The sequence below is a fragment of the Drosophila yakuba genome, chromosome 3L, assembly GCF_016746365.2.
Source record: "Drosophila yakuba strain Tai18E2 chromosome 3L, Prin_Dyak_Tai18E2_2.1, whole genome shotgun sequence".
NCBI lineage: Eukaryota > Metazoa > Arthropoda > Insecta > Diptera > Drosophilidae > Drosophila > Drosophila yakuba.
The window spans coordinates 22,289,144-22,316,682 of record NC_052529.2 but is presented as its reverse complement, the minus strand read 5'-3'; the positions used below and the strand labels follow the sequence as shown (position 1 = coordinate 22,316,682).

The following is a 27,539-nucleotide window of genomic DNA, read 5'->3' as shown; positions in this document are numbered from 1 at the left end:
AGTCAAGTAATATTTTTGCACACAAGCAATGGTGGACGATGGGATCACTGGTTGGAACCCCAGAATTTCCCCCTGTCCACGCCCCACCAGCTCAGTACAATTGGTACGTGCCTTTCGTGTATTATGCGGCATTGGGCGTACGGGACGTAGGCGTGGCAGGGCTAAAAGCGGATAATCTACCGGAAAAAAATTTTAAAATTCGTAACAGGTTCAAAGGAAGTGAAAATGTGTTACTTGTTTGTGGAGAGAGAGGAGTGTGCGGTGTGTTTTTCTTATTTTTCTGGGCGGGGGATTCCCCGAAGTTGGGCTAAGCAGGGGGTCGCCAGCCAAGGGCAAACGCATGTGCAAACGCATGAAATTTCATTGCTTGATTGTCGGCATGAGTGCGCGTATCTTTGCGGCTACATAATTTTGCGCTTCAATTCGTCACCGAGCCGTGCCACACTTAGTTCAGCAGGAAGGACCAAGGGGCACCAAGGGGCACCAAGGGGCACCGTGAATCTCCCGAGGCCCAGGGAAGCCGACCAGTGAGCCGTCTGCATTCGTTAGTGAAAGCAAATACTAAGCATCAATCCCAATAGCCAAGGGAAAGAAAGAGCCGGCTTCCAAGAGCCTAAGCCTAGGTGGCTGCATCTATAATATTTTATCTACTGTTCCAAGGAATAACAGTTCCGTCGTACAGTTTGTTACATGTTAAGGAAATAAATAGAAGATTATTAAGCAGTGGTTTTCTTACCCGCCTGTATAATAAACCCACTAGTTATAAAAAAAAAGTGTTGTATATTTTTAAATATTAAGAGAAACGGTTACTTAACTGAAATTAATTTCAGAAAAAAATTTGAAGAGAAGGTAATTTCGTAATTGGAAGAGTACACCAAAATCCTCAATGCCATGGCAATATGCGTCTGTACATAATTCCCGAACTTTTTACATTGTTAAGGGTAATTGTAGGACGACTGAGGAGCGTCAAGAGACTGTTCAGGGAAAGCTACTGGGGCAGATGCGGAGGCAGAGTGGCTCATATCCCGGAGGAGAGGTCCAGGACTCCCTCAGGATGGTGGCGTATGCGTGATTTTTTCATCCGCCTGCTATGCTAATTCAATTTTGTTTGCCTTGTCTACACGCCATGTAATGAGTAGCACAAACAGCGGCAAAAAGATAATGATGGCGATGATGATGTGTTCGCAATTCCCACCCCGGAGCGGCAGCTCGGCCACGTGGCCTGCCCCACCATCGCCATTCTGAGTCACGTGCTCCGGGTCGGACGTCCTCCATTTGGTCCTCATCCTGGTCCTGGTCCTGCGTTTGGGCATCTGGCGCACATAATTTTTTACACGCAAATGCATATTTATTTTTAATTAAAAACTTATTAAAAACTAGTTGAGCATCAACAGCAGCATTTTTAATTACTTTCCACAAAAGCCCGTTCTATCCACCTCCATCGCCCCTCTCCACCCAGCACTTCTTGCATTCTCATCAATGCAAAAGACGTTTGCATAAAGCTCTTCAAATGAAGCGCCCAGCATCCTCGACCCCAATAGGCAACGATCAGCACAGTGAGCAGATGCGATGGAAAAGGTAATTAAAAGGCATCAGTAAACGAGCTTAGCTTTTGGGACGCTGATTCAAAAAGGAAGAGGTTTTTATTTAGCAACAAAAAAGGTAACAATTATTTTAAATACCGATTAAACAGAAATCGGAAAAACCGGAACCATCTCTTATCGAGAAATTTGACAGACCACTGCGTTTGCTTTGGACTAGTCAACCGAACTTTCACTCTCTTCCGTTAGCAATAAATGCGTTCCTTACTGCCATTAGGAGCTCGGAGGGATGACCCTCCTCCGAAACGCAGCCTTGAGTTCCTCAAATGAACCTTTGTCCAATGTGACCCGCGGGTGCTGCGCTGCCCCTATTGACTCATCGTTGATGGGTCGTCCGGCGTCCTCCTGCTGCATAGATTTCAGTGGTTCAACATTTGCCTTCGGGGGAGTTGCGTCATCGGTTCCCTTCGATCCCGAACCAATGCCCCCGCACCATCACCCGCTGGCCAACCGACCAAATTTGCATTGCTGATATTGAACGTTTTTTGTAGCTGGCCGCACTTTTCTGTGCCCTCCCACTTTTTTGTTGTCTATGATTTATGTTGGGCCGCTGCGTGGGCGTGGCACGTCTGCATGTTCTGCGGTTGCGATTTTAAGGCTGACGAGCAGCATCCCCTCGCAGCTCACTCCACCCTCCCCCATGGTCCTCTTTGCAATTGGAATTCAAAGTCCTTTTTGGTTTGGCAATTTTGTAAGCGAAATTGCCGCTGTCTCGTTTTTCTGCGTTTTCATTTTCGTCGCTGGCTTTTTTTCTGCCGCGCAGTTATTAGAAGAAAATGCTTTCCACTTTTTCCCCCGGTTCTAGGGTCACAGTTGGCCTGGGTTTTTCCCTCTGTGAGGAGGGTTCTTCCTGCGCTTCAACTTCTTTCAAATTTCGTTGGAGTTTTTTGCGAAGGGTTTACAGGGTTGACATCTTGCGCTGGGAATTCCGGTTTCCGCTGCAGTTTCCTTTGAACCGATGCGAGTTTTTCGCCCTCTTTTCTTTTTGCCGCACTCTTGTTGCATATGAGCCAGTATTTACAACAACCAAAAAGGTTTTGAAAATTTAAAAATTGTATTAAAATGGTAATATGGTAAAAATAAGTATTCCCCAGTGAGCTATTACGATTTCCATGATTTAGCGATGGGCACATGCCCAACTCTCAAGATTGGCATTGGCAGTTTTAAGTTTTCTTAGAGTTAAAGTAGTTCCAAACAGAGCAGATAAATTCTACTCATATAAAGCACGTAAATGTTCAAGTGAATTTTTTATAAACAGAAAAGAAAGAAACATCAGGTACTATTTCATTTCTTTGATCACTTCTTCGTAAGAATGTGTATTAACACATGGAATTCCGAAAATTTGTATATCTCAATGGTCATAAATAAATGAAAACAGTTTAAATCAATTTATTGTATTTAATGAGAACTTTTTCCAACTTTTTGGTGCTCGGTTATTTTATAGGTCCTAAATCGTTGTGTTGTGCTTAAGAAATATATCCTAATCTCCCCCTATATTCGTTATAATAATATGTCCTTGTCTTGCCTTATTCCATGTGCCTCGTCCTAATTCCATTTGTCAGAGCTATAATATTTATGTATCTGGCAATTCAAACGGCCATAAATCACGCACTTAAATCCCACAGTCCCCTCCCCACCGACCGCACCACTTCTCGATATTTATGCTGCACAAAAATATTCGGGACTTTCAGAATTATTCAGATGCTTCTATTGAACTATGAATGCACAGAATATTATTGTAGAATATAATGCTTGAATAGGACCTTGGCATATTCTTGTTGGCGATTTATGTTGCATAAACTTCGACCCTCACACACATGCAAACAGTACGTCTCCGTCTCCATATACTTCTTATGCCACTTGCTGATTTCACAGTTGAAGTGCTGCTAGAAAGCTGGCTGAAATTAAATGGCAAAGTCATAGGCGAAGGGCCAAAGCAAAGTTTCTCCGCACTCTCGAATATTTTGGCCAACAAACAGCTGACTCTGACTGCTCGTTGGTCCAGTTTTTCTTGTTATGTGTTATATACCGACCCGGCCAGCAACAAAAAGCGAAAGCTCACACATAACTCGTCCTTCGCCTTCTTCAACCCACTTTCCATGTGTGAGTTGGTTGTCCTGCCCGTCTGTGCTACAAAAAGGTTTGTGCTACATTTACATTATGACGCTCCAGCGACAATAACAAAAACAAACGGCATAATCTACAAGAATAATTGAAGAGTGCGCTCCCAGTGCAGAATACTGAACGCCCTATCGGACTGTGGATATATTTTTTCAAAGCAATAGGGTTAGTATAAATTAAAGTTCTTATTTTAATATTTTAATTACTTTTGATTTACATTGCGAATTAATTTTTTACTTTAGCTATTTTTAACAATAACAAATTATTCCGATGCTCCCGTCGTGACGAGCCGTAGCAAGAAGCTAACGAAAGGGTTCCAAATTGACTAAAGATTAAATAAAATGCAATAAACAAAAATCAGTAAATCTCATTTTTACGAATTATTTGAAATTCACGCGTCGAGAGTGTCGTCTTAACTCATAAGGCCCTAAATCCTAGTAGGGTATCCACAACAAATAGTCGCCTTTGGCTTGGCAGTCATCTCGCCTCAGTGTGGTGCACACACCCTTCACACCTTTCCGTGCCCTTTGTCGCCCCTCGCCCCGTTCAGCCCCTTTTTTTGGCGGGCATTACAAAACTTTTGCCTCGTTTCGGTCCGCAAGTGAGTGTTTGTGTGTGGGCCGGAGTGTGCTTGTGGCAGGCTCAGGGATCGCAGACATACATAATTGAATGCTTGAAAAAGGCAGGCCGACAACAGCAGCATGAGGACCTCCTAACATCCTGGCCATGTGTCTGGCTGTGCTTTGCCCTCCATTTCCAGGTCGCTCCGTTTGCCTTCCTCAGCTGAACGGGCTGTGTTGGTAGTGGTGGTGGTGGTGGTGGTGGTGGTGGTGCATTGCTCTGGGCCAAAACAAGGAATGTTACAATTATGTTCTCTTCACACTTTTCAGCAATTTATGTTTGGTATGTGGATGGCCATGCCCATCCCCATCACCATCCTTGCCGCTTAGTGCCTTTATTTCCCGCTCCACCGCTTAGCCACAGCTTGACACTTGAAAACGAGGCCCACAATAATAATAAGAACAGCAACAATGGGCCCTGCTTAGTTGGCCTTCTTTGGAAGGCGGCCTTTCGGCCATTTGCAATTATATTTTTCCCTCTGGTTAGTTATTGTATTTATGTCGCCTAAAAAACCTTGCAACTTTTGGCCATGATTTATGCCTTTGAAATTGGATTTTCACTCTGCCTACGCTTTGGTCCTCTGTCCCATTCCCGCCCATCATTGTTTCTTGGCCCTTTCTTTTAGCACATTTTATTTGGCCCGGTCGGCCTCATTTTCGTTTTTGCGGGAGCTCCCTCGTATTCAGCCTGCGTCAACAATAATTCATGACAGGAACACAAGTGGCAACAGTTTGTCAGCAAGGCGTGTGCACCTTTAAGCTTTTCCGCCACTGGGATTGCCCTTTAAGGGCCACCCAAATCCGTGCGCCAAATGTCTGCCACATAGAATGAAGCCATACTTCAGAAAAGAATGTGGATGCATTTCTACAGTGAAAAAAATATACTAGCGTCATTTGAGGGCAGTATGGAAATTTGACTTCGTGGTCAAAGCACTAAGTTTTTTTTCTTCTACCAAGAAAAGTACAATTACTCTTCTATTTAACACCACACATATTCCAATACAGTTGTGCATTTCCATTAACGTTTGTGTACTTAGAACAAGGTAATTTTTTTAACATATTAATGCTTTTAAGTGAGTCAACTTAAGGGAAGCTTTAAAAATCTAGTGGTCTTAACAGTTTTGTTGTGGAGAAAGCACGTATTTTTTCTTAAAAAAATTAATACGTTCAACTAGATTAGCTAAAACTTAATGTCTCTAGTGTAAGTGCCAGTAGAAAGTATCTATTAACGTGAGGTTAACTCTCAGTTTTCAGAAACTAAACTTTTTATTGGCAGATGGTGGTTCGTTTTATGGAAGTTCAATTGAACATATTTTTTACTGCTGACAGAGTACCACATCTGCGACTTTGCTCTTTTCTTCTTACGTTTCGTTAAGTGGGTTTACCTTGCCTAGACGTATCAGCTGCCTTTTGTTTTGAGAAATGTCAGCAAAAGTGGGGTGGTGGTGGTAATGGGTGTGTTCGCTGATGCTCGCCCGACTGCACTGAAACACACAATGGAGTTATTCCAACGGAAAAACACATGCACTTCCGCCGATGTTGACAACGTTATGGCGGGCGCAACTTCTGAGGATTGGAGGGCGACACTGGCACAGAGCCCGAGGTGCACCAATGGTCGGAAAAGGGGGTCGGTGCCATCGGCATCAGCAGCAGGCCTCAGCACCCTCGCTAGGCAAAGCCATTAGGAGTTGGGTAAAGCACCGTAGGTGCGGTAATTGAAGCATACGGTGTGACGGCGAAAGAATAGCTACTAGCGATACTTTAAAAGGAACAGGATGGAAAATATTCTGACAGACCGCAGAAAAGCACTCTAAAAACACGTTTACTCGGCACTGGAATTTTACTAATTTGCTAGGGTCAATGAATGTAAGAGGAAGCTCATGTATATAATTTAGGTTTATTTTCCATATAATTTCTAGTTTTTGGGCTTATAAAGCTCTGTCCTTAAGGGTGCACAAATAATATATACTTCATTCTAACCTATAATAAATATTTATTTAAAACATATAAAATAAATTGTTACATAAGAATAAAAAACGAGCACTCGTGCTCTTAGACTGTCAATATTTCAGCGATACTTAAATCGAGGTTCTACTAATTTTTATTTGACGGTTGACTGGCTTTAAACCGAAGGACCAACACGCAAGCTTAAACCAGAACCATTCTACTTTTTGTTAACTTTTTGAACCGTGATACCTAAGTGAGTTACTTCGATCATTTAGGATAATTATCCCCGTTAACTGCAGCTCATTACAGTGGTCTTGGCAGCACCAACCAAAATCGCAGCCTAACACAGTTTCGTCACTATCATGCACCCATTTAAAAAAGGGAAGGGGTATACCCCCTGTATACACTCCCCTTGTCGATCCACCAGAGCGTGGCAACCTTCCCAATGCAAGGCAGCTCGTAAATGCAAATAATGCAAGCAGCAATGTGGGCAGGAGCGGAGAGTCGGGAGCTGGAGCTGAAACCAGAGTGGGTGGAATTCAGGGAGGGAGGTTCTATATGGTGCGGCAATGTGACGTGGCCCAGACTATCGCAAACGATGCTAACTGACGACGGCAACTGGCAGTGACTGCCAAAGCTTTTTCTTTCTTTTCCACCCGGCCCCAGCTTGCAGCCCCTCCGCTTTAAGTATTTCTAGTATAACTAGAAGATTTTTCATATTTTCTGGCTTCTGCAGCTCAGCTCCAAAAATGAAACCGAGCATGCAAAACGAGGCGACGAAGATGCAGTCGTCGGAAGTAGTCGGGGTGGTGCGGCAAGTGTGAGTGCAGATTAATGGATGTTGATTTTACAAATTCAAATGGCAAAAATATGCAAGCAAGTGTAAAAGATGCCGCGCACCGAGAGAAATTAGATATTTGAATGAGACTCTCCAACTTTAATGTAATATTAATTTCCAGCCATACCCAAAAAAAAAAGCCTTAAACTTCCACGCCCAAAATTTTTGAAATATATTTTGATATTTTTAAATTTTGTTGTAAATCTTCTACATTTCTATCCATTTCCCAAAAATCCTTTTTCCACGCCCACTCTAACGCCCACAAACCTTAATAAATTGTCACGCCCAAAACTTTTGAAAAGTTTTTTAATTTGTTTTTTTTTCTATTTTTTCCCCCAATTTCTGTCGATGTTCTCGGAAATGTTTATATTTCTCGTTTGTACTTCCACTAGCTGAGTAACGCGTATCTGATAGTCGGAAAACTCGACTATAGCAGTCTCTCTTGTTTTATATCCAATGCAACAAGCTAAAACTGGCTCTTATTTCTAGGATTGTAATCATTTGTAAAAGATTTCTCCTAGTGTAATATTCAACTGGAATACGAGGTGGAAACGCGACTGTGACTCCTCTGCATCTGCAACTCGCACTATCTCTCCAGCTCCTGCTCCCCATCTGACAATTCCACCGGCTCCGCTGCTGGAGCTTTCAATTCCGATTCCGAGTCCGAGCCCGAATACGAATACGAATCCGAATCCGGGTCCCACTGCTCCGTGGCAGATCTCTGCCGCGCTTGGCATTGTTGTCGCAAATGCGATAACTTAGCTACCAATATGCGTTGACTGCCAAAAGGGAGTGGGAATTGGGGCTAGATGCAGTTAAACTGGGGATGGGGACTCCTCCAAATAACTCACTGCATGTGTGTGGGTGGGCAGCAGCATATGCACGGCTGCATTTGTCAGCGAAGCACAAAAATGAGACAAAGTGACGCAGCCTGCCGGGTTCCATCTTCTCGTCCCAAACGACTTCACCATCCACCATCTCCATCACCCACGCCATCGGCAGCAACTTGAGCATAGAAATAAATGCGCATTTATGGCTGGCAATTCAAAAGTCTTTAAGATTTTCACATTCCATGCATTGTGTGTCTGCCAGGAACAGCAGTGGGATGCAGCCAGAGCCATTTTTTTATGCACGATACCCTCGCGGTTTGAATTCTTTAGAGTTTCAATGCTATATAAATTGAAAAAATTTAAAAGTACCTCTTTTTATTCATTAAAGATTTCTTACTGTTCTTTAAACCAAATAACCCAAATACGATCTTTAGTGCTACATTTGTTTTTAAATGTTCTTTACTGTTTTATGTATTTGATTTAAGTTGCATTTTAAGTTATAAATGTAAAAGAAAACAATCTATACTATGTATTTTATAAGGTCGAAACTAATTAAAATCAAAGTCCATATTGTCTACAAATTTAAGAAAATAGAAAAGCAGATTTTTTCAGGTTATAAATCGATTAATGTGAGATTTTTAGTGCTGTCATATCCTTACAGTGGTGATAAAGGAGAATGAATAAGTCGATATCCCTATATCCTTCCGCCCTTTGCAATCCTCTTCGCCTGGTGGTGCGCCACTGCAAAGAGGACTGCGTGCAGTGCACATAAATCGAGATCCGCACCTTCTTGGCCATTGTCAGGATACGAGAGGAAGGCATCCTTGCCGCCGCCTTGGCTTTAGCCCCTGCTTGCGTTGCCTTGGTTTTGGCCCGGCTTGGATGGCGTGGGTAGCGCGGATGGCTTGACTTGGCTGGGTAGATAGCGATAGCGATTGCGATAGCGGAGGGAAGTGCATAACTATGACTAGGAGCGACATTGTGCGATATGATAGCAGAAGCGGGACGCGCTTTTATTGTCGTTGTAAATCGTTGCCGTACGTTTCGGCATTAATAAAAGTTAGCAAATAACTTGACAGACCGAGATAGAGCATGGCGGAAGAGAGAAGGCGGGTTTAGGTTTTCATTTTTATTGTGCTCGTCCTCAAGTTGATTGTTGATGACTGCCTCCAGCTGCCGGGCCAGGCGATGCTCGTCCTTTGGGAGCATACTGGCACGCGGCTGGAGACCTGCCACCAGGGGCAGGAGTCCTGCCCTCTCCTGGGCGACGATATTCATGACGGGCACAAAGAAATTGAGTAATTTGTTGGGTCAGGCGGTCAGCGTTGTGGTTTGCATAACCAAACAGGCTAGCCTCTCTGCCGCCTCTTTCTGCGTCTCCTGTTTCGGACCTCCCCTTCTGATTGATGCCTCTGAGTGTGGAATCTTGTCCCAGTTGAGAGAAGGTTGCCAGAAATAACTGCATTCGAATATCAGTTAAGAGGGCTGCTGGTGGCAACGGGGGTCGGGTGACACGTAGCCAACTTAGATGAGATTCTTGTTGCTCTAATCTTTTCAACGGCTTTCAACACAGACGTTGTGAGTCTGACTTACTGCCAAAATGAATACTTAAATTAAAGTTACTTTCAACTTCAGCCGAAGCTATTAAATAAAACGTAACCTAGCCTAAATGTTTTTAAGCTTAGTTTAATCCATGATTTGCATAATAAACAAAAAAGTTTTTTTATAACCCAAAACGGAACGAGAATTTAAGGTTTATTTAAAGCTTTAAACTACAATGCATAATTTAATCAATTACAGTTTTGTTTAAGCAAAACAATAACTAAAATATCCAGATAAAAGAGTATATATTCTAAGAGTGTACTTTATTTTATTGGTATTGGAGACTTTATTTTAGCTAGAAATAGCACGATTTGTAGTTATATATTTTGAAGTCAATTCAAGATTGTTCCTTGTAACAGATTCTTCGTCGTCAATCACATCCTGTCAGTGGCTACAAACGCGTCCTGTCAGCAGCCGATGGACCCAAACATAAATTACAAATAAAAATTCTAGCAGAGGACAAATGGAAAAACAACAGCAAGCAGAGGAGGAGTCGAGATGGCGTCAGGGGGAGTCAGGAGCAAATAGATTAGGCAATGAATTGATGCATACCTGCCAGCCAAGCAGGATTCAGAAAGGATTCAGCAAGGACCTGGCAGACAGAGGGAGATAAGAGTTGAGAGTTGTGATAACCAAAAACCGCAAGCCGGCAAGAAGTTGCCTGGAAGAGCAGAAGTCACAGCCAGAGCTGCATATTGAGCAGAGCTTGATAAAGGGCTTCTGCCTCGCCATGAAATTGGTTATTTTAGCTCGTGCTCTTTTTGTTGGCGTCGGACTTGCAACCTGCAAGTTTCTGTGGCTCTTCTGAGCCACGAGGATATGCAAACACAAAGGAGAAGTTCAGCAGGATGCCCGAGTCTAAGATTAATGGCAACAGAAACTCGACGAATTCGGGCCGAAAATAACTAAGATCTTTAATGAAGGAAAGCTTAAGCCGCAGCTTTAGCTTTTCAAATGGCACCTCGTTAGCGCTCAAGTGATTCAACAGAATGCTTAACATGCCTAATGTCATCTGACGCAGCGCTCAAATTAATAGCCAGCCACTTTTCACCTGACCAGCCAGCCATCCACCGGGAGAGGTGGGCTGGAAAATACTTACGCACAATGAAAACGTTCCGTTTTTCCAGCGACTCCTCGCTGCGATGTGCTTTCCGCTAATCCGCAGCGCACACATCAAAAAACGGAGAGGGTGCTCAAGTACGGAGCGTTTATAACAGAGCCCTAACAATTCCACATTATAAATGGCCACGACTCGGTTCAGGACTGGGTTTGGGATTGTACTCGGTTGCTCTCCCATTTTATGCGTTTTCCTTCTCTATAGTACTGGGCAATAAAATGCGAAATGCGAATGCCAAGTCTCAGAGAATCACATATATGCACTGCAAAAATTGCTATGAAGTATATGCGGTAAGGTAGCAAAAAAGCAAACTTTAGTCTTAGGAGAATTTATAAAAGTCTGATTGTAAATATGGAATTTCTTTAAGATTGCTTACATTTTCTTTCTTTGTTATCTTTAAGTCAATAAAATTTAATATATGTAAAACACAACACCATAGTAATAAAAATGTTAACTATTGCAGATTAACAACTATCTTATAATCAAACGGGCGCAGCTATTTAACTTATTCCAAGTATCCCTAATAAAACTGGAAAATATTAAAAAAAAAAACAGCCTACAAATTCTTTTTAGGATATATGGGGAATATTCTGCACTTTATGAAGTATAAAAGGTCTGTTTTAAAATTCCGATCTTCGTTTCTCCCCATGTACAGATCCACGCTCGTACATGTGGAGGAAAACTGGCCATTATGACTAATGGTTGACATTTAACATAATCTGCTTAAGATGATTATTGAAAATGAGTGCCACTTATGCCAAATGTTGCGTCATAAATATTCAAGCACTCTCTTCTTAAGGAAGAAGCAGTCCGAGAAGTGGGCGTGGTCGGGGATAAAAGCCCGGCAGGGGAAAGCCAAGAACCCCCCCGCATTTATAGGAGACGCCTGTGCTAATAGAAAGACGTCATCTCGGCGAAAGGCATAAAAACTTGGCAACATGATTTATACACACATAAATATATGTACATATGTACGCCTTCCCCCCGCCCAGGCAGCCACATCGAACATAATGCATATGCATGCCTTGTATTTCTGTATTTTTATGCCCCCGCCCCCACCAGCAAGAGAAAATAAAACTCATTTAGAGTTTCGGTTTGCTGTGCGTGTCGGTTTGCCTCCGAGTGTCCGAGTGAGTCCGGAGTTTGATTTATTGGAATTCGGCATATATTTTACAATTTAGCGGCCATAATTCATTTTGTCGGTTTTGGCGCTGCGCTCCCTCTGAGTGGAGCATTAAGATATGCATATGCAGCTTGACACTTCTGATATACAATGGGGCTTACACACTCACCGAAAATGCGGCTTATGAGATCTCAGATGCGAGTTGATAGCGGGAGTTAGCAGGGAGATCAAAGGGATGATTGGTATCTAAAAATGGAACAACCAAAAGTAAAACCACAGCATTAGATGATGCAAAATGCAGGCGAACTTAGAAGTAACGAAACGGATAGCTCATTTTAAAGGCAATAAATTGTTGTATTCGATAGTTCACAGTTGATCAATTTGAGTAGTTTATAAATAAATAACACTGATGGAATTACATACATATTCTCCCGTCTGGATTTTATTTGTTTATTACATTTCAGGAGAAGAATGCCAAGCTACCTAAATGCTGAGTTAACATAGCACCATTTCATATATACTAACTACATATATAATAGCTAACTAGGGATAGAGTTTGCTTTTCCTAGTTTCGGCCATCTATCACGCCACCCGCACCCTCACCCTCACCCGTAACGCCTAACCACTGACCCTTTCCCTTCTGGCCTTGACCCCGCTCCGTTTTGTTGGAGGCCGTTCCCAGGTCTCCCGGCCATATTGCTATTGGCAAGGCCAGGCTGGAGTGTGTGGATTTCGGGCCTGGCCTGCGGTTATGTTAATGAGCTTGCACACAATTAGCAGCTGCTGATGATTCTGGGAGAGCAGGGGTCTGGAACGGACGCGGGGATCGGAGGATGCCACTCCAATCCGTTGCCATGTAGTGGCATTTGTGCTTGTCACTTCAATTATGGTAAATATTTAATGCAGGAGGGCGCAGGAGGAGTGGCAGGGCAGCATGGGTGACCATATAATAATCAACGCAAAATCAGTTGCGCATTCTAATAAATAAATAAATAATCCTGGTCCTTGCTTTAATTACAGAGCGAAAAATTAAATTGAAAATAAAATGCCGCAGATTGTGTTGTGGACGGAACCAGGATTGGCCAAAGGATAAAGGATACCAACGGCTATATTAGCGCAATTGATATGGAATGTTCAAAAAGCTTTGAACGCGAATTATCAACAGATTTTCGTCGAGCCTAAGTACAAATCATTTTAATTAATTTGTGTATGAATTTAAACACTTTGGCATGTGGATCATTTAAATATAGAAGTAAAGAGCTCCAAATCTCATACTTAAATTGCAATAATTGTGCAATTGATAGCTCAATGACTCTCTAATTCACAATTAATGTGCTAAAATTCCTACAATGGTCAACAAATACCTTGGTTAATTAAGCAGAAACTATGATGAATTAGTCTTGCATTGGCGTCTTTGCCAAGTAATTGCCGAGCAGCTTATATTCCTGGGCATTCGACAGTCGAGCAAAGTCCTGGTTTTCCGGCGCTTTTTTCTCGGTGGGATACTTCGATAAATTGCAATCGCAATTTGCATTTGAATATTTCAAACACGAATCTAAAACCGCCAGCCAGCCAAGTTGCTACTGCCATGGTCTGGCATCATTTGAACTATCGAACTGAAAAATGTCCTTTTAAATTACAAAATTGCAAATTAAACTACGGCCAAGAGGGGCTGGTGGAAAAGTCCCAACAATCAGTTCTCGGTCTTTGTCTGCTCTGAGACACATGCTCTCCCTGTCTGTTTCTCGGTCACATAATTCAATTCCAGACGAAATACATGCAATTTCTTTTGCCAGAGGATAGCACAGCAATACATAAGTAAAACATAATTGAATTCAAATTTGTGCAATCGTAAGTAACTAAGATACAATTATGTACGTGGCTGGTCTGCTCCATTCTCCATTTCTCTCTACTTCAGATCCCTCTGGCCCTGTGACTTTCTCCCCTGATTCCTCTATACCGACGACTGTCAGTCTCGTCATGACTACATTTTGACACACAATTGAAAGGCAGCGAGGACACACGCACACTGCACAGATATTCACACTCGCACTCAGACCAGCCCCAGCTCTCGCACACCCACACCCACACCCACACCCACACCCGCACCCAGGACTCAGGACTCGGCAGACAATGAAACGTAATCACACTAATGGCTCCAGGAGCAATGAAGCGCACGTAATTGGTAAAGAGCTCTCTAGTATGCGAAGCAGGAGTGTTGAACACCGCCAAATGCAGTGTTGTGTAGTGCATTGGTAGTACTCCGAATCCCTGATGTTGGATTCATTCACATCAAATCCGAAATGCAAATAAAGTTAAAGTGCATATTTCATTTAGATTAGGTAATAGTGTTTTGACCTTGAATGAAAACATTTTCGAATCAATCAAGCATGTTTTCTCATCTCAGTAATCATATGAAATATTATGAAAATTAGTGAGAGAGAGAATGATATCAAGAATGATTCGATAGCTATCACTGCCAATCAGTAATCACAGCTGACTGCTGTGTGATTCCCATCTGTCTCTAAACCATTAGTCTGATGATTGCAATCTACAAACGGTAAAATTTCCTTGAAAATCACTTGAACCGTATCGTATCACCCGTTTCCACCAAATGCGACCCATCCACCCACTAACCGGCAGCACTCGTGCCCAGGTCTATTATGTAGAACACGCTTTTGTGTCCCTATATTGGTTAACTTCGGTGGTAGGTTGTCCTGGAGTCCTGGGGTCCTCGTGTCCTGGAGTCCTGGGGTCCTCGTGTCCTGGAGTCCTGAAGAGTTTCGGGTTCCGCTAGGGCTGCCGCTGCGTTGCACTTTCGTATAGCATAGTTTTTAGGGCGTAAGCAAAAGTCGTTGGCGCTCGTTACCATTACCCGCACACAACCACACACGCACGCACACCGACGTACAAATGATGACATGTGATGTGATGTGAAGAAACCTGCGCGCCAAAGAAATGCAATTACATGTTACCGGTGCTTTCTCCCTGATGCTTGTATGTGTGTGTTAATGCGAGTGCTGCTGTGTGGGTGTGTGTTTTATTAATGAGTTGAGTTTCAGCTTGAGTTTGAGTTGGGGCTCGAGTTCGAGTCTTGTGCTCTGCAAAGTTATGTACCGAGCAAAGTTTCGACTTTGGAACGGCATATTGAAAAATGATGCAAGTGTCTCCATTCCCTTGCTTTTTAATGCGAAAATGAGCGACTGTCAGTGGGATAGATGGATTGGCAGGACGGCTGGGGGGATGAAAAATACGTGCACTTAAAGAAAACGCGAGATATTGCATTCCTTAAAATCAAAAATCTGGATATACTCACTAAAATAAACTGTATCTCACATATTAGTGGAATCACGGCTTGAAAAACAAAGTGTCTAAAGATAATACCTAATTTGAAATTAATTAGTGTATCCTATTAAAATACTAACGATTTTTTCTAAGTACATGGCTGCACTTTGTGATGCGAGAAAGAAAGAGTTTGGGGGCATGATTCAGAAAGTAATGAAAAGTTTTTGCTACTGTTGCTAGAGAATCTCGAGAAATGTCGTGTGTGGTAAATTAAAAATCAATAACTCATTTGCCAAACGTCAGGCAAAGTAACACAAAAGTTGCCATAACCAATAACGGTAACGATCATCAGACCCGAGATAACCACCATGCTGGGATAATGGGCTTAAGGTGTGCACTTTTGCAAAGAAAGAGTTATGAACAATATCAAAATTGGTCGGGATGGGTGGCTATTGAAAGTTGGATGTGGGCTAATGGCATTAAGGAAAGTTTTAACAATTTCACAGGGAGATGGAAAAATCCTTAAATAGTCTGCAAGCTGATAAAACAAAAATCGAACAAATACATCACCAGTAGGTGATGTGATTATGTCTTAGATTGGTAAACAGTGTTTGAGTTCAATACCCAAATTTTTGATTTTGAACGCAACATCTAGGTTAATAACTAGGTAGCATCCTTACGAAGCTCACATTTCCTTATTAAATTAACCTTTTTTTCGAATAGATCGTCTAGAATGACTTCTAAGCCACAAGACATAAGCAGTTAGTAGTTGAAATACATTTTAAACAAGCCCACCAGCTGTAATCTGGTAGCCACCCCGTCACTGTTCCGAAAATGCAATCCCCCACATTGCGAGCGTGGCATTGGTTTGGCCTCCGGATAAATGGAGATAGACGGAGGTATCCAATGGGATATGTACGAGTATCACAACGATCCCGTCGCCTAGCTCACTCCGACGGAGAGGAGCCGAAAACCACAATACTGACAAATAATGCTAATGAGCGTACAAAAACTGTCATTTGCTAACCAATGAACTTCCGTCAATTGGCGTCGAGTAGGCCACAATGGGCGGGAAGGGGGCGGCTGGGAAGGGGAGGGGTTTCAGCCGCGTGGTACAAATCGGACGCAATGGTTTCTGAAACGGCGTCGTTTTGGCAAGTGCCTCCAACCAGGCAGACAACCGAGTTTCTGTAGCACTCTCCGCTATAATACTAGTTAGTAGGGCAACCGCAGGACAGAAATCGGGCAGAAAAGGGATGAGCTGGGGGCCAAGAGCAGAAGTACACGGCTCCAAGTAGCTGGGCGTTGATTGGACTTTCTCCCGTCCTCGCCGGAGTCTTTTGCTTAGTGCGCCTGCCCAACTGCCGGCGGGCATTTATGTCAGTTTGTCACGATAGGCGATGGAAGCACAGAGATTACCTTGGTTAAGCTTAACAATGGCTCCATGCCACGCCAGACACCAGGATCCACCCCCAAGCCCCTCTTGCCCGCAGCCACGTCCAGCACCGACCTCGTCTCCATCCCCATCCGCTTTCACAGTCACAGCCACATCCTCACCCTCATCCACATCATCAAAATGCAGCGCCATCCAGTGCCTGAGCCCAGAGGCTAACCAGCAAAACGGTCGACAATGCGGCACACTGGTCCACTGCGCTGATCAGGTGGTGTGAAAAAGATATTACCGATATTATCTACTTGTAGATTGGAATACCTTAGTACTAAGTAGTAACATAGTACAATTGCTTACGATTATTTTATTTATTTATTTATTATAATAGATAGAGCAGTTTACAAAACTAAACTAACTTAAGTAATATAGGGCCTATGGCTATGTTGGTTTACAATTTTTATTTATTAATTTATTTTTTTAAATCTAATTAATGGCTAGTTGGTTAAATGATTACTTATGGCTTGCTTGGTTTGTATGGGATGGACATGAGTTCATGATGTGGCTTATTGAAAGATCTCCTTGGCAAAAAGGGCAAACTGTTATAGGACTTGGATTTAGGTAGTGTTGGTGGGTTATGTTTGTGTGTCCTAGTCGAAGTCGTATTATTTTTATTGGTCGAGTCTGGTCCAATTTTGGTGAGTTTGTTTAAGGTAATCGCAGGTGTGTGTGTTATTTATGTTAAGTGATTGGTACCATTGATTGCAGTTCATAATGTTTTCTTTTTGTTTTGTCGCAAGTTCAGCTGTAAGATGTTTTTTATATCTGTGTTGTTTATGTTTGCTGATTTTGCAGCTTGATCGGCAAGTTCATTTCCTATTATTCCTGAATGGCCAGGAATCCACATTATTTTAATTTTAGGGGCATGTTGTGTTATTGGGGATCTGATTCGGTTTGGGTAAAAGCTGTTGTTATTCGGGTTTTTGATTGAGTCTATTGCTGATAGGGAGTCGGAACAGATAACAAATTTACCTCTTTGGGTTTTAATTAGTTCTATTGCTTCTTCTTCTATTGCTAGAACTATGTGTTGTAAAGAACTAACAAGTGCATGCTATATGATGCAATTAGTTAGGCCAGAATATCAAATCACCACCATTAGTTCATAGTTGTATGTGTATTGTTTTCCTTATATCCCTTCAAAAAAATTGCATCCAAATTCCGCGGTCGGTCGACCACTGTGGGGCCCTGGAGTTGGAAAACTAGCAAAACGTTTTGGGCTCGCGTGCAGAGCTGTTGAATCGCATTAAAATCAGTTTGCTGCATCTTCACTGACTGCAATTTTCGGGGCAAGGACAACACTGGCATGCCACTGCAAAAGGGGGTGCGTGTCGGAAAGGGGGCCTAGCTCCTCGCCTGCTCGCTCGATTGGCTGCTGTCAGCAGCATTTTATGTTAATTTTCATTAGCATGGCCAACGTCGCTGGCTCTCTCTGCCTGTGCAATTTGTATGGAAAGTGAATTTGAAACTTGCTTGCCCACGCCAGACCTCCCACCTCCCCAAAACCGCCGACTTGCCGCCCACTGGCCATTGCAAAGAGTGTGCCAATGGGCAAACTCAATATCTGCATGCAACAAAAATAAAAAGGATAGGTTAGAGGTCATCAGATACGTTTCGTTTTGTTTGCCAACACTACAAATTCCATATGGCATTTGAAGTAGTTTGTATTGTTACAAATAATCTTTTAAACATTTTTCATTTTGTACAAACCCTTTGTTGAATAGATAAAATTAAATATAATTTGCAACTTAAATTATCACAAAAAAACTAGTGGATTGCAATATATAAGCTAACGAGAGCCAGGATTTTTTTAATCAATTTGACCCATTACCGTTATTTAAAACATTAAGTTGACATTCTATAAATAGAAATATTTGTACAAATTTAAAAGAAAGCGTATTTAAATATCAGTTGATCTTTAAATCGTGTATATTTCGCACATTGATAGGTGGTTTGTGAGGATATTACGACTCAAGCGTAATTTTGGGACAGAAACCAAATATTGATTTTTTACCGTCTCTTTATCTTTCTGCGTATATGTGTGGGCTGCAATAAAATTGGACAACAAAGTATTTTTCAATTAGCCGTGCTGGAGTTTTCGCAGGGTACCATTGCGGGTGGTGGAGGGAGGACCGGAAGCTGAGCGAGATGAACTCGTAAAAACAATAAATGCAAAAGTGTCTCCCTCCCTTTCGTTATTTTTCATTGGGCTATGCCAATTGTAGCAATTGTGAGACTTAAACGACTGACCCAAAACATAAAATTTGAAATGAACTTTCCGGCGTTTTAGAGCCGGAAATCGCTCGAGACGCCAAATGCACAGGTATTTCAGAGAATATAATTACAATAAATTGGACCAATGTAATGGGTTTTTTTTACATTAAAACTCACTGAAAAATATGCTAGACTTACCTTGCCTTGTAACCCAAGGAGTATTCACCCCATTTTCGTTATGTTTGTTCCATGGCACTCACTCCATTTGCACCCACATTAGTTGTGAAACACGCGCCCGATTTAGCACTTCATTTGTCTGATGATTCGTTCGTTGGTTTCGGCTGACCATTAAGCAATCAACGCGTCATCATCTTAATGAATTTCCATAAATTTGGCGATAATAATTAAACGATAGCATTGCCGAGGCCATGTCATAGATTATTAATGCAGTTACCCCCGAGTATCGATGACCCCACCGAAACCCCGGATCGTTGTTTATGGCTGCCTAATTACGGCACTCAGGCAAACGAAATGAATCGAAAGCAAGGCAGCAGCAGCAGTCGAACTATTTTCCCACGGTTGCACACACGAAACTCGAATGTTGTTGAAGAAATAATTTCCACTTATTCCTAATTAGTGGGGCATGTGGGCAGAAGGGAGGTCCGGCGATGGACGGCATAGAAGAGCGAACAAATCGTGTAAGCAAGTCGGTGCAGTTAGTGGGTTTTATAGGCCTCGGCGCCGCTTGCTTCATTAAGCTGCATTTTCAGGCCAGTCAGCAACAGAATCGGCATAATCGAGAACATTCATTACGCGGCCCACACATTTGCAGTGTCCACAGTATGCATTAGCTAATGAAAACCGCTGCATGTTCATGGAATAGAAAAAAGGACGTGAGCGGCCTTGATCGGCCAGTGCAAGTAGTACGTCGATATTAGAAGGACTTGTTGTGGTAGGAATCGCAATCAACTATATTTTTTGGTAGACCGTATTCCAATATTAGAACATCAACGCTAATGTCGAGTTCCTCGACTATCAGATACCCTTTACCCAGGCAGTGGAAGTACGAAGGAAAGGAATTTCCAAATTTGCTTGGCATATCAATAGAAATTGGCTACGATGATTCTCAAGAATCTTCATACTTTCACATTGATAATGATCAGTGGGGTTGTTTTGAACAAGATGACACACAAAGTGTGGCTCTAAATGTCTTGTCCATATTCTTTGAGCATAATTTCAGGAACCTCCCGATCGATTTTATTTCTGATTTCCTTTGCTCCAAGGAGGCCGCACTGTACTGATTAATATACAAACACGGGTACGTATGTGTGTAAGTGGCACTTGACTTGTTCGACATAAACATGGAAATGATGATGTCACATTTGCACAATTGTGCGTACAGCAACGGCAGCGGCAAAAACAACAAAAACAACAAAAACGCTGTCCTTAGGAACGACCGTAATTGTTATTGTTGTGGAAGCTTCGGAAGTGCAAGTACCACCCACTCGGCACCGCCCACACCAAGACCCCAGAGCCCAGAAGCGGAGCTACCGCCCCCATTTGCCCATCCTGTGTGTACTTAATGTGCGTAGTAGATCGGGCAAGCGTGAATCTGTTGATATGGCGATTAAAAATCGAACTGCCAAATAAAAAATGTCTGTGCTTCGATGTTTTAGTGTTTTCAACAATGGCAGACAGAGGATTTTATTTTTTCCAAAGCCGTTTTTGTGCAGTTGCGGTGTCCTTTTCGCCTCTGTGTGTGTGTGCTTGTGCTTGTGTGTGTGAGTGTTTGTGTTTTTGGCATTGGACAGGACAGGCGGCATTGACAACGATAAAACAAAAGCCGATTTTCAGTTGAAAAGTTTAATTGAACAATGATAATGTTGGGCAGCGTTTTTTACCACCGGCCACCAAATGCCGGCGCACAAAAACAATCAAACGAAAATATATGAGTACTCACACACACGTTTTCATGGGTGTGCATAATGGCCGGGCACTTTGCCAACACAACAAAGCAAATTGGTTAAAAGCTGAGGCAATATAGCGATAGATTAAGGATCAAGTGCCGTGATGAACAGTAGCGCCATTATCGACACTAATCAACCCTCCGGAGTGCGGAGTCCTTCGGTCCCAGCACTCAACACTCAACACTCTGTCATTATTTCTCCGACACTCACGACTAATTTGGCCCCGAGGCGCATTAACTCCATTTAAACTTATAGTCAAAGTTTTCCGACGCAGAGCGACCTAGGCGAACTCTGAAATCAATTCATTGCATTTCCATTTCAGGAGTTGTCCGACTGCGACCCTTATGGCAACATAATTCCAAGCGAGAACTAGAGTGCATCTCGATGCACTGAAAGAAATTACCGTGGGAATGCTTTTAAAAACGGACTAAAGTAGCAGAGCTAAATTTTTGTTTAAGAAGTTAGGACGATAACTTTTGACAAGCGAAAATTAAATACTAACCAAATGTTCCACGGGTTTGAATTTTTCTATACGATTTCTAAGATTAATAAGTCCACATTTTAAAATGCATAAAGTAAATATAATATATTTGATTTCTCAGGTTTCTCTTCAATTGCCGAATAAATTCGCCTTTCGCCTTTACTAAAGATTTAAGGTTTGATGATCCAGAACCCTTTCCATTGCAGTGCATATTTTTTTGAAGTGACTAGATTTGCCTCGAGGACATTCCGGGCCCTCCCAGTGACTGTTGAAAGTTCGTCGAGCGGCCGGAAAACTCAGCGTCGGTTAGACGCATTCCCCTGTGAATTTCCCGGCGGGGAGCTGATCTCAGTCCATTTGTTTGGCTTTGTTGCTGCCACAACAAATGGCAATGCGGGGCGATTCTGAGGCGGGAAAGTTCAGCTCAGATATCGCCCCCGCCTTAGTTGAATAAAATCTATTCCTCTCTGCGGCCTCGCCTGTAAATAAATATATTTATACATTAATTACGAGCTCACAGTGCGGATGACACACGCAAGTCGGGGGAAGGTGGGCAAATATGACAAAACAATAATGAAAGCTTTGACACGACTAATTGCCTGCGGCGTTTGCCGTCTGCTCGAGTTTCGCTCGCCCAAACTCGGCGAATTTGTAATTGAAATAATGCAATTTCCGTTACTCGTTTCAAATACATTTTACAGGAAATCTCAAAGGGCGCGTCGACATTTCCCACACCCCACCCCGTGTCTCTCGACCCTCGACCTCCCTGAAAACTTAACCCAAAATTCATTAAAACTTTGCATTGTTTCCCCATCAAGTTCAGTTTCCCTCTCGCTCACGCGCACACTCGAGTGCACTCTCCCTCTCTTGGTGCCAGTGTGTGTGTGTGTGAATCTTATTTGAATAGGTATCCATTTTATTGTTTATTCTAGACTTTTGGTATAAGCATGTCGCGACTAATTCCAATTAATTCAGCAGACAAATATCCTCAAACGACGGAAGCGCAAAACTTGCAAACTTCCGAAACGCCCCAATCACCCACCACCCCTCTTACCACTCTTAGCACCCCCGCACACCCTTCGGCTCCTGAAATGCTGAGCATGCAACTTGGTCGAGGGGCAAGATTTGGGGGAACGGGGGATTGGAGGATTGAGGAACGGCGCGGACTCTGAGCTTTTGGCTCCGGCTTTGGCTAGTTGTATGCCATTGATTTCTGTTGTTGTTGGATCAGCTCATGTTGGCGTCATTGTTCTTGTCGGTGTTGTTGTTGCCAAGGTCGTTCTTGGTTGCAAGGCGGAACTAACAGAGAAACCTGAGTGTGACGCACACTGGTATCCGCTCTCAGTTGACAGACCCGTCATAAATAATACAAACATGCAAATATTAATTCAATCTTTTGATCATAGCCTTAGGAAACCCCAAGCGAATCAACCAATGATATGTAATAAAGTAAATATTCTAACGTATTTAAATTAAATTTAAACATTTTATTTAGTACAAGAGAGAATGCTATATTCGAGTTCCTCGACTATCTGATACCCCTTACTCAGCTAGTGGATGTACGAAGGACTGGTTTGCGGGCGCCCACTATCGTGGCAAAAAGTTTTTATGCAAACGGTTTTATTTTTCGTCAAGGTCCTATAAAAATTATAATTTATAATTTGTCAAGGACATCGGCCAAAACTCCTTCCGAAATAGAACATCTTTGAGCAGCTTCACCACTGTGCCAGATAATCAAATTGCCGAAAATGCGAGCAGAGCGAGAGGGCAAATCGGAAACATTCAGAATCTGAATCGGAGTCCTGAAGTTCTACCCTAGAGTCCTACCCCAGCATGTGTGCATGTGTAAAATCAGCTTAGAGCCCCTCCCCTCCCCCTCGAATCCCCACCCCTTTCTAGGCTGTATGCGAATGTGTTTGTGTGTGTGGGTTTGCTGCTCGAGGTTTATTTAAGCAAGCTAAAAGTTTTGGCTCGCAAGATTTACCTTCTGCCAGTGGAAGACAGCTGAAAACTTCTTTTTGCAGCACCATTGACTTTTGTATTTGTTACAATTTCTTCGGGTAATTCAGATTTTACCAATCTGCAACGTGCAACCTGCCGCATCCAGCTTCCTAGCTTCCTTTTTCCCTCTGGGAGTCTGTCTCAAGGATTTTCTCTTTTTGCTGAGTTCGAGTAATTTGTTTGTGCCCAAAATGCTAAGATGCTGAAATGAAACCCACACAGATTTCACTTAAGTGTAAACAAACGAACGGAACCGAAAAATAGAAGCAGGATTATTGGGATCATTGCTATTGTAGACTTGTAATTCATTCCTTGCTTATGCGAACAGCTTTATCTTATCATAACATTTTGGCCTTACGAAATCTATATTATTGTAAAGTACGTTAAAGGAAATTAATTATTCGAAAAGTGTTTTGTGACTCTGTTTTGAGGAAGAATCGATAGATAAGCACTTCCTTTAAATCTGTACGTAAATCCTAAGCGTAAAACTGAAATTCTCAAAGGACTTGATTTGCATACCCAAAACATGCTTATGCTGCAAATTCATTAAGCCATTCCCATGCTCATTAGATGTTCAAATAACTTTCAGATACTTTGAGGGCAAACATAACCGAAAAGTTCCTGGCCCGACGGATAACATGGCCAAGGGTTAATTGGCTGCAGTCGGGCCGAAAAGTGAATGAAATGGCTGGGACGGCAAATCTCGTTTGGATGTTAATCATGTTATTACTTGGCAAGGCAATTAATTAATGTGAGCTATTTATACATTATGCATGCACCAGATACAAATGTATCTGTATCCGAATCTGCCTATCAGCACACACTCACTTTCCTTGGTTGCGGAAGGGAGTTGTGCTGAGCCAAGCTGTCAGAGTTTGGTCATATTTGTTTTTATTATTATATGCATATGTTGACATTTACAAAGCCAACAGAAAGAGGAAGCTGGAGACTGGAGACGGGGAGGGGTTATTTCAGCTTGTGCAAATAACTTTTTGTATCTATGATCCATCAGCAAATGCAATGGACGACAAAGTTTTCCTCGGCAAAAACAAGATTTTTTGGTCCCAACCCTCAGCCCTAAGCCACCCCCTCTATGCCTCCAAGCCTCCACCACGCCACCGAAACCATAAACCAAACACAGTAAAGACATTTAAACAAATCAAGCAATGAAGCTAAAAGTCTGTCAACCGTATCACATATGAGACCCCTTGTCGCCCTGAAACCCAAAGCGAAATGCTTCATTTGGCCCAAAAATGACAGAGCTTTGAAAGGGTTAACAGCACATGGGCCGCGGGAGGGGAGGTGTAGGCAACAGAGGAACATACTGGTTACTGCTGTCTTAAGTGATGAATATCTGGAGAGAATTCGGATGCGCTTTAATGGATATATCGCGTTAGAAGAACTAGACCTCTGGGACATGGTAGCGAAGTATAGTTGAGTGGGCAGAAGCGTTACCCTTTTATAGGGGTTACTATTTTGTTGCTAATTCGGGAAACAGATGTTTCGTTACTTTACTTGATTGACCGCCAAGTGGAATCAATCGAATTACTGGAGAAATTACCAACCCTGGCTCGGTATACTAAAATCACATATTATTGAATACTTTAGTTTCAATGCCAATTATGCATCATTAGACAGATGCAGTAGACTTGTAAATTGGGTCTCTTTCAAATCATATGGTCGCTATTATCGCTTTAATAACTAAATGTATAAGTAAAACAGAAAAACGTGGAACGCTTTTATTTGTTTAAAGACTTTATTTGACACTACAATGTCATTCAAAGTAGTAAATACAAAGTGTAGGCGGCTTATTTCACAAAAATAAGTTCCAGTTCTCAGTCCTATTTAAGTATAAAAGCCTTAGTTGAAAAATCTAAAACGCAATAGAACTGAAGTACAACACAGAGCGATAAAGTCCAGTGCTGCGACTATCGTATACCCCTTACTCGGAGAGGTTAATGTTGTGCGAGTAATGCGGCAAGCAGTAAGCTGTTATATATATATTAAATTGGGAAAAATATCCCACTTGTTTTTGAGATAAGCTCACATTGCGACATAAATGAAAATAATTTCTTAACGCAGTTCGAGGTACATATATTTTACGCTTCCCTTTTATGCTTTCAAAAATGTGTACTTTAATCAAGATTGTGGCCTCATTAAGTTGGCAACAGTTTCTTTTGAAGTATTCTATCCAATGTTCACAATGTTGTGATTGACATTTTTGTTCTTTTTACCCGCGCCACCGACTGGAGCCGCCGGAGATTCGGCTGCTGGTGCTCCTGCTGCTGTTTCTGGAGCTGTCTGATCTGCAGCTGGATAATCCTGTGCTCTGGCCAAGGCCACTACCACTAGAACGACCACCACGGCGATCTGTAGGAAGTTCATGACGAGTATGAATACCAGGGCGAAAGCGGTGGAGCCCTTTATAGCTATCACTGATCCGGCGGAGCCAATAGGTGGAACCAATTAAATCGGAGGTCTGGCGATGATCTCGCTCGTGGCGCAGATTCGGCTTCCAACCGGCCTGTGGCAAAATTAAATTATACACAGTAATTTGTGTAAGTGGAAACATTTTACATGACATTTAAGCATGCGTTCCCTGCTGCCTGTGGTTGTCTGGTGGTTGCTCCAACCCGAAAGATACACCGCACACATGAAAGATACACACACTGCATAGAGGGGCGTGGGGGGCTTTGCACTTTGTCTGCTGGGGCGGAATATGCCGCGTTCAGTTCTCACTTTGAGCTTATTTTTGGGACCCCGACCGCTTTCCATCACACATCCCGCTCCACCCGGCAAACTTTCCACGGAACTGCAATGGTGTAAGTGGTCTCGAGGGATTCAAATGGGGCGGTGGGCGCACAGAAGGTAGAGGAGGTAGAGGGAGCTGGAGCACTCCCTCAATGCGGTCGTGTAGTCAACTTCAACTTCACTTAAAATCCTTTTTGCCATTACGTTTCGATGCATATGAGGTTTTGTTTCGGAAGGCAAGTGCTGCTGTTCCTGCTCTTGGTTGGCCCTTCGACCCGCCCTGAGCTTATTTATAATTTAAATTTGGCAAAAACTTTTGCCAGGTTGCATTTCCAACCATTCGAGTGGGTGAACTTTACTTTTATGCAAATGACACACACACACCCCGGTTCGATGTCATTCACAAAGTTTCGCCTGCTAGAGAGCGAGTTTTTCAACCCAGGCCCGGCCCGAGCAGTCATTATGGCCTATGATTATGGCTATTAGAGTGCAGCTTTGCCTCAACTACGGGCTATGCGTGGGTCACCTGGTGCTGGATCATCTTCCTCCTCCGGGAACTTCGAATTCGACCGAGTTCAGCTGGAAAACACATTTATATACGAGTTTATCTGGGGGGCGGCAGCAGTTCTAAGCACCAGAAAATAAACACACTTTTAACAGCTTTATCAAAGCCGAAAAGCCTCCTTCCTATACAGCCAACGACGGCCAAAGACAGTTGGCAAACTCCGACCAATAAAAATTAAAATATTTAAGCAAAGTGTAAAGATGCAAAGCTTCGCAGTAAAGAAAGATACATGACCCTGTGCAAACGCCACCATGAGTACATCCAGGAAAAAACATAGAACATTTATGGCTTAGGAATTTCAAATAAGTTCTTCAAACAGTTCTCATCTTATATTTTAGATTGCTGCTCTATAATTATCAGAGAAAACCAAAAAAAATCCTTTAAATCATCTTTCCCAATGCTTTCTGCTTCACACCGAACTCTATACCTTAAATTTTTTAGGAATTTTACAAAACCACAAATAGCGGCACTAACACCCACCTATTTTTCTCTGTGTGGGATCAGCACAGAGCTCCTAGCTTGGTGGCGGGTTATATGGCAGATTAAAAATTCCACACAACCTGGGTGGCGGTGGGAGAGGCGGGATAAGGATTGGTGGCCTGCGGACCGAAAGTATCATTGCAAAAGTTTCATTCGCTCCTCAGCAAGAGATTTGGAAGCTGCGGTAAAAATGCCTGGCGGCGGAGAAGGCCCTTCGCCTCTTTGCACCTTCATTCGTGTGCTAAGTATTTTCTCAGTTAATTATGCAAGATATACGGCTAAAATTTTGCAATATTACGTGCATATTTCAAATACCCAACGTGAAAATTCCCGCTTCCGGCGTAAAAACGGGGGCCGTAAAAATGCCTTCAGGGAGCATGAGCATTCCAGGGATCCTGGATTCGATAGATACCCCCACACACACACGCGCTCGGTGACAGCTGTTCCAAGGAGGAGGCCAAAAGGTTATGCCTCGTACGTGCCAAAGAGCGGAGTGCTTCCCTCTCTAGGATGTGGGCCTTGGGTGGCAGTTCCCTCCGGCACACGGCTTTT

At 42.7% G+C, this 27,539-nt stretch overlaps 1 protein-coding gene across 1 annotated transcript; it reads right to left on the bottom strand.

Annotated features, from left to right (window-relative positions):
• Positions 1-25,264: 25,264 nt before the first annotated feature.
• Positions 25,265-25,604, bottom strand: LOC122319599 (male-specific opa-containing protein). The gene has a single exon (XM_043207074.1). The coding sequence runs from the start codon at positions 25,574-25,576 to the stop codon at positions 25,379-25,381; it is 198 nt and encodes a 65-aa protein (XP_043063009.1). The 5' UTR covers positions 25,577-25,604; the 3' UTR covers positions 25,265-25,378.
• Positions 25,605-27,539: the final 1,935 nt, after the last annotated feature.

Bases quoted from the DNA above. Each gene is read 5' to 3' on its own strand.
- LOC122319599 (XM_043207074.1), bottom strand. From the start codon at position 25,576: ATGAACTTCCTACAGATCGCCGTGGTGGTCGTTCTAGTGGTAGTGGCC.